The 11,156-nt window shown below is 36.2% G+C and overlaps 1 protein-coding gene across 1 annotated transcript in view; it reads right to left on the bottom strand.

The window, feature by feature from the left end:
- LOC111059365 (histone-lysine N-methyltransferase SETDB1) overlaps positions 1–11,156 on the bottom strand; it is a 74,069-nt gene that overhangs the window by 25,951 nt on the left and 36,962 nt on the right. The window contains exons 12-15 of the mRNA XM_039441190.1: positions 10,411–10,610; positions 6,142–6,326; positions 5,017–5,083; positions 4,255–4,309 (exon numbers count right to left, since the gene is read on the bottom strand). Of these exons, the coding sequence (XP_039297124.1) occupies positions 4,255–4,309; positions 5,017–5,083; positions 6,142–6,326; positions 10,411–10,610 (507 nt within the window). The remainder of the gene's footprint in view (positions 1–4,254; positions 4,310–5,016; positions 5,084–6,141; positions 6,327–10,410; positions 10,611–11,156) is intronic.

Raw genomic sequence — 11,156 nt, 5'->3', positions numbered from 1 at the left:
AGAAAGAGGTGGGGATAGATGAATGAGTGAGAGAGAAGAGGAAAAAGAAATGCGAGAAAGAGAGTTGGAAGAGTGGACAACAAGAGTGGAATCAATTTCGTTGGACAACAAAATTGACTCACTCCTTCGTCCTTTTTCAGGATTTAACAAATAACATCGAAAGTGCATAAAAAAATGTGTGTTGGATTTATTGACCGAGTGAAGTGAGGTCTAAAGGTGCGTACAGGTATACGCACCGCGAACATGAGCAATTCACTTTTAGTCAGCTGACTATATCTGTATTTTTACAGAGACGGTAAGATACAGAATTGATATAAAAAGCTTGGCATCACCTGATTGAAAGTGAATTGCTCATGTCCGCCGCGCGTATATCTGTACGCACCTTAAGATTCAAGTCTACGGTTTTGTCATTTCTCTTCATGTTATATGTTGCGCATTTACAGCGAAACGCGTTAATAGATTTTCATGAAATTTGACAGGTATGTTCCTTTTTGAATTTTACATCGACGTATACATAAGGTTTTTTTAAATTTTGCATTTTAATGCTAATACAAAAGGAAAAGGAGTTTCCTTCATACGCCAATATTAGAGTAAAAATCAGACTATAGAATTATTCATCATAAATCAGCTGTCGATTGGATTATAAATTGCATGCCATGACGCATGCAATTCAATATCTCAATGTAACTTGGTAAAAAATCAGCAGCTGTGTAGACTATTAATTGCATGCCTCATTGAATGCAAAGCACTAACTATTAAATGAACTATTGATTGCGTGTAATAGCGCATGCAATTAATAACTAAAATAACATAGTATTGTCTTTCGAACTTTCTCTGCTTTGAACTCGGGCTGTCCTGTTGCCAGTATGTCTTGAAGGAGATAAGCTTTTGATGTTAGCATTTTTGATACACCAACCCCAACAGCCATTAGCCGTTTTCACACCGATATCTGGCCGAAACGACATACAGACAGGATTTACTCTGATGGACAGTATAAGAGGAGGCTGTGGTTTATAACTGCGCGAGGTATACTGTTCACAGAACTACTAGTCATTTAGTCAGCTGAAGAATTCATTGCATGCAATTACTACAGGGTTTCCATTCATTCATAACATTAGCTGAGGCTATTTGGGGGGTATTGAACGGTTTTAATAGTTTAAGGGTCTTATTAGACCCTTGCGGAGCACGGGTAACTATTTACTAGTGACCCCCCGGGTTGGAGAACTCGCTGAAAAATTACTGTTGTATTGTAATTTTTCAAACCAGCAACTTTTTACTATACAGACTTTGTAAAAATTATGAGAACAGCAAAATATTTCTTTCACAAATACTAGTAGTTCTGTGAACAGTAGACCTCATGCAGTATTCTCATCCACAAGTACCTGATTGAAACTATAGACCTTATGGAAATACAGCAATAGACTGGCTTCTCCACACATCTGTGTAATCACTTGTCAGCTGATATATGATGAATAATTCTAAAGTCTGATTTTTACTCTAATATTGGCGTATGAAAGAGGCTCCTTTTTCCTTTTATATTATCCTTGACATAGAGCTATCTGTCCTATCGTACCGTGACGTGTCGTCTCGGAATGTGAGTGTGAGCGCTGTTATCAGGTCTGGCTGCAACTGTCTACAACGTTGATGGAAAGATACATTTTCAAGATGTTCGATGTTTTTGAACGGGTAGTATTATAGTCAACTGTCTTCACTAAGGTTGATGGAAAGATACATTTTCAAGATGTTCGATGTTTTTGAACGGGTAGTATATAGTCAACTGTCTTCACTAAGGTTGATGAAAAAGGAAAGATACATTTTCAAGATTTTCGATGTTTTTGAACGGGTAGTATTATAGTCCACTAAACAGCTGATTTATGATTAATAATTCTATAGTCTGATTTTTACTCTAATATTGGCGTATGAAGGAGGCTCCTTTTTCCTTTTATATTATCCTTGAAATGCAAAATTTCCAAAAAACCTTGTATACGTCGACGCGCAATTAAAAAGGGACATACCAGTCAAATTCATGATAATCTATTACCGCGTTTCGCAGTAAATGCACAACATAGAAACATTAAGAGAAATGCCAAACCGTCGACTTGAATCTTAGACCTCACTTCGCTCGGTCAATTATTAATTATGTTTGTTCAATTATATATTTAATGATATGTCATATACAGCTGATGCCAGTACAGATTATTCATTATGGAAGCAACAAAAATAATTAAGCGACCAATATCACAATCCCCTCCAATCAGAAAACCAGATGGTACTTGGGCAAGAAATAACAGAGAAAAGGCAGATATTTTGCTAATCATCTAGAAGAAATCTTTCAGCCAAACAACATTCTATCTGAAATTGATCCTGAAGAAGATATAATAGATGATTTAGATACAGAGATTGATCTAGTTTCTATAAATGAGGTTCAAGAAGAAAAAAAATAATCTGAATACCAAAAAAGCACCTGGGTTTGATCTGATTACAGGTGAAATCTTGAAGAAACTTCCAAGGAAAGGTATTGTCATGCTAACATATTTATTCAATGCATCACTCCGATTACAGCATTTTCCTACAATTTGGAAGGTGGCAGAAGTCATTATGTTGCAAAAGCCTGGGAAATGTCCTCAAGAAGCAAAATCATACCGCCCAATATCTCTTCTACCTGTAATTTCAAAGCTTCTTGAGAAATTGCTAATGAAGAGATTGGCTCCCATCATAAGTAGCAGGAATCTGATACCAGCCCATCAATTTGGTTTCAGGCAGAAGCACTCAACCCTGGACCAAGTAGATAGAATCACTAATGTAATAGAGAATTCATTAGAGAAACAATGTATATGTTCAGCAACCTTCCTTGATGTGGCACAGGCATTTGACAAAGTGTGGCATGAAGGACTGATCAATAAACTTCATAAAATTCTTCCCACTCCACTTGTAAAACTTTTAAAATCATACATCACTAACAGATTGTTCAGAGTAAAACAAGGTGATGACGTCACTGAGTTAAAGGAAATAAGGGCTGGAGTTCCACAAGGTAGTGTTCTTGGACCAGTTCTTTATGTGCTGTACACAAGCGATCTTCCTGAATTGGATGCAGTGACAATTGCTACTTTTGCTGATGATACTGCAATACTGGCAGAAGGGGAAACAGTACAAGAAGCAGCCACAAAACTACAGAATGCTAGCAACAAATTCAGTGACTGGACAAAGAAATGGAGAATTCGATTGAATGAGATGAAGTCCATTCATATCAACTTCACAAACAAAAATATCAATGATCCGATTCGTATAAATCTAAATGGGAATGTAGTACCACACAGCAACACAGCAAAATACCTTGGAATGACTCTTGACGCCAAGTTGAAATGGAAAGAGCATATATCAAGATGAAAAGGAGTGAGCTGGAACTCAAATACAGTAAAATCTATTGGCTGTTGGGCAGACAATCACAACTCTCATTGGACAACAAAATATTGATTTATAAAGAAATTCTGAAACCTGTCTGGACGTATGGAATTCAGCTTTGGGGCTGCTCTAGAACATCCAACATCAATCAGATTCAAACATTCCAAAACAAAGTACTGCGTAACAAGGTGAATGCGCCCTGGTACATAAGGAACAGCGATTTGCACCGAGATCTGCACATCCCCTATGTGACCTGTGAGATAAGACGATTGGCAGCCCATCATGAGTCACGTCTTCATCAACACGACAACACCGAAGTCATCCAACTCCTAGACAGCACTGGACTCACAAGGAGGTTGAAGAGAACAAAGCCCTTCGAGTTGATGTAGTGCTAGTGAAGTGAAAAAAGTATAAATTAAATAAATGTGTAGCGAAAGAATTTAAAGTAGAAGAATTATAGATTAGAACTGTAGGCTTCACTGGAAGACTTTAGCAATAAAAATTAATATTTTAGGATAAGAAATAAGAGAACAAAATTAATGGTTAGTCCTAGTGACTAGTTTTAATGGAAGTAATAATAAAAAAATAAAAATGATGATATGTCATATTATAAAGAGTTTGTAATATGTCTTAAATATTCTGATTAGCGATAAATAAATTATAATATAATTATAGATTTTGATTGGTAGTACTTACGACAATCTGTCCGGGATGATTCTGCAGCACAAAATGCTTGGGTTTGATAGAAGCATCGATGGGTCCCACCCGGTGGTAAACAATGTCGCCGCCATCACCTCCCTCCAGCACAGGCTGGGCGCGGTTGGCGGTGCTCTTGCGCGCCACTGACCTCACCTGACCCTGGCCCCCTTGTGCTGCCTGCGTCTGCGACCGGTCGGCTCCACTATTTCTGCAAACACAACGCTGCAATTAGAAGAAGGACAAGAGAAGAAGAAGTAGGAGGAGGAGAGGAGGAGGAGAGGAGGAGGAAGAAGCAGAAGCTAATGATGATGATGATGATGATAAGGAGGAGGAGGAAGAGGAACAAAAGAAGAAGAAGAAGTTGATGATGATGGAGTAGAAGAAAAGCAAGAAGAAGATGGAGAAGAAAGAGAGGAAGATGGAAAGAAGAAAAAGAGAAGGAAAAGGTAGAGGAAAAGAAAGGAGGTGAGGAAGAGAAAAAAGATGATGACGGAGAAGGAAAAGGAGAAGAAGGGGAAGAAAAGGAAGAGGAAGAAGAAGAGATATATGATGAAGAAGAAGATAAGGACGAGAAAGACGTGGTAGAGGAAAAGGAAGAGAACGAGGGAGAGGAAATAGTGGAAGAGAAGGAAGAGGGGGATGATGGAGAAGAAAGCTGGAAGCCCGCACTATTGCTGAGCTGGCATGAATAGATATTTATTTATTTAATGGATAGAGCAAACAATACTATCAGAAAAGAAAAGAAAAACAGGCTATTGCCCAATTTTTTTTCTATTTCAAAAATTTGTATCAAATCGTCCAAATCTCAAGTAGATCATGTCCAATCAAATTTCTTCACCAAATCATTAATCTTTAAATCACAAATCAAAATAGAACAAACTGGCTAAAAAGGTATAAATTAAACTGAATACTTACGGACGTCATCATCTGAGTTGTTATCATTATCATCGACGTTCTGTGTGTATTCAACATACTGAGCTTGCTGAAAACAAAAAAAATTATTATTATTAAACGAAAATCCAAATTAAGTGTTCTAAAAATAAATTTATCAACAATTAAATCAGTTTTAATTAAGTCGGTTTTTACCTACTTAGGTAAAGTGAAGTCCACGTTATAATGGCAGTGTTTGATTAGCAATGGTATTGCTATCCTTTTCTATCATTCAACAATGCAGATGGCGATATCTCGTTTAAAAGTTATCAATCATATTTTATTAAGCAATAATTTCATAATTAATTTTCACAATGAAAATCTCACCATAGTGAGGTCCACGTTATAATGGCAGTGGAGAAAGATAGAACAACGTTGCCGAACCTCTGTCTTGTCAATGCCTTCTATAGATGGTAGCTGATACAGGTTTATTGATGTAATATTAACTGTTCATTCCAGTTTAAAATAATAAATTATATTTTATCAAGCAAGAAATTATATTTTCCAATAATTTAATAATGAATTTTCATAATTTATATGAAATATTTGTTACTTAATTATTAATTCCACATTGTTAAAAGACAATCTGGCAACAGAGCAAAGCGAGATAGCGCTATCCGCTTTGTTGAATGATAGACAAGGATAGCAATACTATTGCTAAACAAACACTACCATTATAACGTGGACCTCACTTGTTGGACTGTCCTTGAACTGCACTTTCTCCAAAATGTGAAAAGATTAAGGGCTGGTTTCCGAGCTCGGGATTCAGCCAAGTTTTAGACTTCAAACAAGTGGAATCAGAAAGTTGGCTTTCCGAAACGGGGCGTAGTCGTAGTTTTTATGACAATCTTTATTTTCTCATTTCTATAATTGGAAACATCTTTCCTTGACGAAATAAAACATTCCTAAATAATTCAAAAACCTAAGCCTTACACTATTTTTTCTCCATTTTATTTTGTTTTAAATTTATACCTGGTTTTTCAAAATTTAAATCAAATGTGGACTACGTTTTGGAAAGCCAATTTTCTGACTCCAGCTGTTTAAAGTCTAGAACTTAGCTGAATCCCGAGCTCGGAAACCGGCCCTAAAATGAACTGAAAGCCAACTGACCCGTTTGAGATATGACGCATGCCGGTTCCTGCCAGTCTGCCGGTTCTTGGCGGCCGTGATCTCCAGGTAGAGCGGACCCAGCCGGGTGGAACCCCGATAGATCCATTCGGTCCGGTCGTCCGCATCGAAGTGCATCTTCACCAGGGAACCGTCAATATCCTGCACTCGGGCCACCCACCAACGCCCTATGCAACAAACAAGGCAGACCAGTTGTGATAATGGTGGTGAAGCATGATTAAGCTGCTGTCAAATGCCTTCAAAACATCTACATCTTCCTTCAAAACATCTTTAAGTCAAGATAGCAACACAAGAGAAAGATGAAAGAGAGGAACACAAGGAGAATTGAGTGGAGAAGGAGGAGAATTGATTGATTTCTGCAAACAAAACGCTGGAATTAGAACAAGGACAAGGAGAAGAAGAGTAGGAGGAGGATTGATTGATTGAGTACTTTATTAATGTAGATTACAATATATACTGGCTTATACCCTTATATACAAAAGCTTACAATACAGCAAAATTATAGATGAATTTACATAATATAGACTAAGAAAATAATTATTGAACTGTATATGATATGAAAAAGCAATTTGTAATATAATAACTATAGATAATAATTATATTGTTATGCATCTACGTAAATTGGCGGAGCTTTGGACATATAAATGTCCATTCTTCGGAAACAATATTAAAAATATCCTCCCCACTAACTCTCTACCAAAACGTTAATTTCATTATTTAAACTAAGGATTTATTATTAATGGAAATATTGTAAAAGTTTTAATCAATATGAATATTTAAGAGAAAAAAACAGAAAATTGATAAAGTGAAAAATGATACAGAAGGAGGAGGTAGAGGAGGGGTTAGGAAAGTAGAGAAGGAGGAGGGGTAGGGAATGTGAAGAAAAAGAAGAAATAGTAGTGGAACGAGAAAGAGAAAAATGAGCTAAAGAATGAGAGGGAGGAGTAGGAGTAACAGGAGGTGAAGGAGGAGGAGCAGAAAAAGGAGAAGTAGGTGGAGGAGGAGGAGGAAGAGGAGCACGAAAAGGAGAAGCGTATAAAGGAGGAGAGAAGAATGAGCGTGTTAAGTCACGTTGAAAGAGAGCTCTCTTACTCTAGAGCAGTAAAGAAGAATAATTATTATTAAACGAAAATCCCAATTAAATGCTGTGAATCACCCCGAAGACTTCTGCTACTGCAAATATTGACAACAGGGTAAACAGCTAGATAGGAATTCGATGAGCGCTACTATAAAAAAGTTTTTGTCAGCCCGGGAATCGAACCAGTAACACCAAATTGCCGGTCAGGAATGCTCACCCTTACACCAAACTGACAATCTCTGGATAGCAGCGCTCATTTTATTTATACGAAGCCATAGCGGCCAGCCAGTCTACAGATGGAAATAAATTGAAAGTAGCATTTGTTTAGTATAATATTTAGTATAATCCGTGTTTCGGATGGACACGTTAAGCCGTCGGTCCCGGCTGCCTAAAAAGCAGTCGTTAGGTCATGTCAGAGGCCCTGAAATTGATCAGTTGCGACCTGAAAACTCTGACACCAGACCTCAGCCAGCCAGGTCACTCGATATTATTATTATTATTATAGTATAATATTTTGGAATAGTAACGCTCATCAAATTTCCATCTAGCTGTTCACCTAGTCTTCGAGGTGATTTACAGCATTTTTCAAATTCAAATTCATTTATTTGCCATAAAATAATACAGATTGATAAAATAAATATTCTAACTTACAAAATGGCACTACCGGCAAAGAAAACTTGTGCGCCGGCAGTGAGTTCGAACAACTAGATACAGCAAACATGTCAATAGAAAGAAAAAGAGCTTATTCAAACCACTAGAATAAATAAAATTATGGAAACCAGGTCACATCTCAATACTTACAAACGATAAGACAAAGTAACAAAATCACTAGCAAGTGACAAACTCAAAAAGACCAATTCAAGGAAGCCATGGCAATAATATCTTTTAAATTTATAACATAAGAATGAAACACTACATAATGGATATAGATAATTTAAAATGAACATTTATCCTAATCCAATCCAGTATAAGATTCATTATGGATTTTGTAATTCTATTAAATGAATTCAGTTGGGACTTTATTTATAAACAAGTAACACTGATATTCAAACTGACGTCTACATACACTTAAGCTGGTAAAGTCAATATCAAATTGTAATGGATTGATTGATGAGTACTTTATTTATGTAGATTACAATATACTAGCTTATACACTTATATACAATAGCTTACAATACAGCAAAATTTTAGATGAATTTACATGATATAGACTAAGAAAATAATTATCGAACTGTATATGATATGAAAAAGTAATTTGTAATATAATAACTATAGATAATTATATTGTTATGCATCTACATAAATTGGCGGAGCTTTGGATTGGAGGGACGCAAATTATATGGAGTATTCCTTAAGTTGAATGTAGGCTATCACTATTCCTATTAATGAATAATATGATTCTTTTAACATATGTTTGCCTCACTGTAAGCTCCTGGAATTCTTGATAAGAAGTCAACTATAGTGAGGTCCACGTTATAATGGCAGTAGATAAAGATAGGAGAATAGCGATGCCGATTCTCTGCATTAATTAATTATATTTCTACACTGTCAAAAACATAATTGGCATCGTTGTGGACGTAGAAAAGGATAGTACCACCGGCTTTGTCGAATGATAGACAAGGATAGCAAAACCAAAGTTGATCAAATACTGTCATTATAACGTGGACCTCACTATAGAACAAGAACAACCACAACATGATACAGTATCAACACAATATGATACAGTATCATCTCAACTTGATACACAACACTATGATTTGATACATTCACTATCTGCTTTGTGGAATGATAGACAAGGATAGCAACTCCAATGTTAATTAAATACTGCAATTATAACGTGGACCTCACTATAGAACAAGAACAACCACAACATGATACAGTATCAACACAATATGATACAGTATCATCTCAACTTGATACACAACACTATGATTTGATACATTTGCTATCTGCTTTGTGGAATGATAGTCAAGGATAGCAAAACCAAAGTTGATCAAATACTGTCATTATAACGTGGAACTCACTATAGGGTACAATCTTGGCCTGCATAATGCAGCTCTGATAAGGTGTTTCTGTAATGTGAATAATCTTTGTTCATATGGATATCATAAGCAGCCCCCCATATCTCAATTCCATATTGCAAATTTAATTGAGATTTTCGTTTAATAATAATTATTTATTAATTAGCATTTGAACAAATGCAACTTCTAATTTGTTTCCATCAGTAAATATGTTCAGGGAGTAAACAGGGGGGGAGGCTACGAGGACGTCCACGCAAGCGCTGGCTGGAGGATGTGGAACAAGACTTGGGGGAGACGGGTATCAGGGGATGGAGAAGGAAAGCTGCTGACAGAGAAGAATGGAGAGGCGTTTTGAAGGAGGTCAAGGCCCTAAATGGGCTGTAGCACCAAGGAGTAAATGAGTAGGTAATATGGGTTAGTGGTATGGGGAGGAGCGTATGATGTTTTCATGAATAAAAGCAATTCTTAATAAGCCAAGGGCTTTTTCTAGTAGTGAAACATTTGCCGAATTTAAAGTGATGACAGTACGTCAAATTTATATAAAGAAACTTCTCTACTATGCATGGATGAGGAAGGATGAATTTACAGTGAATAATAACGTTTCTATGTATAACCTGAGAGTTACATCTCAAAAGATTTATAATATTAACTATTCAGATTTGACAATAGTGCGAAGACAATTGGGGTATCTTAGCTCAAAAATAATAAATATCATGCCAAATGCATTGTCAGAATCTCTTTCTAATAGGGGTAGACAGAGGATGGAACAGATAAATAAGTGGGTGATACAAAAAAATTTTTTCGACATCAGTCAAATATTATAATTACTAGTAATATTTATTGTTGAACTTCTATTTATGTAGCTTCGATTATTAGTAAATAAATTTTTATATTGTCTAAACAGCTGATACTCTCACTCAGCGGTCAGGGTTTTGCCCTTGCTGGGTGGTGCCATGTAATTTTAATCTATTTATAAAATAGCATAATATTATAATCTAGAATATTTCTTTTGTAAGTTTTTTATTTTGTATTTTGTTTTTATGGGCAATAAAAATGTTTGAAAAAAATAATAGGGATAAGGAGGAGAACAAGAAGGAGAAATAGATAAAGGAGAAGGAAGAAGAAGAAGAAGACAGCAAGAAGTGCACTGACCGTTCCACTCAGTCTTGACAATTTCATGTAGCTGCACCTTGACCATGGGTCTCTCCGGGTAGCGGGTGAGGTAGTCCTTGATGAACTGGCGGCTCTCCGGGTCCACATCGTCCCACACTTTGGCCGACGTCTCACAAACCAGCCGGATGTTGGCGTGGTGCACGTACTGCGTGTAGCCATCGTCGAAGAACACCAGGTATCTGACACACACAAAACAAACAAATCTTCAACAACTGATCGTCAAACACTTATTTACGCACTGAAAACTCTGATTTCAAAACAGCTGATTTTTGAGTAGGTTACCTATTATCTATTTTTGTCATAGGCTCAAGTCACACCTCACAGTTCCTTGTATTTTCATTTAAAAAGTGATTATGTTAGTGGTAAAAAATATAAATAGCTTCACAACAAATTCAGATGTACACCATCATAATACCAGGCATAGAAATAATATCAGTGTTCAATATCGTAGACTTTCTCTTTATAAGAAGAAGCCCAGTTATATGGTGTGAAATTATTGAATAGGCTGCCAACTTATTTAAATCCTAGGACGCATTCCTTTAAAACAAACTTATATAGGTTCTCAGTTGATAAGAGTTACTATAGTATTGACGAATTTGTAAATGGAATGTAGTGTGTTTCAATGTTATTTATGTATGCCAATGTAATTTTAATGTATGATTTACATAATAACTTGCCATGTGGATTATCTTTTATAAAGTTTTTGACTGTAAATCTTCCTGACG

Source organism: Nilaparvata lugens, chromosome 14 (genome assembly GCF_014356525.2).
Source record: "Nilaparvata lugens isolate BPH chromosome 14, ASM1435652v1, whole genome shotgun sequence".
Lineage (NCBI taxonomy): Eukaryota > Metazoa > Arthropoda > Insecta > Hemiptera > Delphacidae > Nilaparvata > Nilaparvata lugens.
This window is presented reverse-complemented; position numbering and strand designations above follow the sequence as displayed.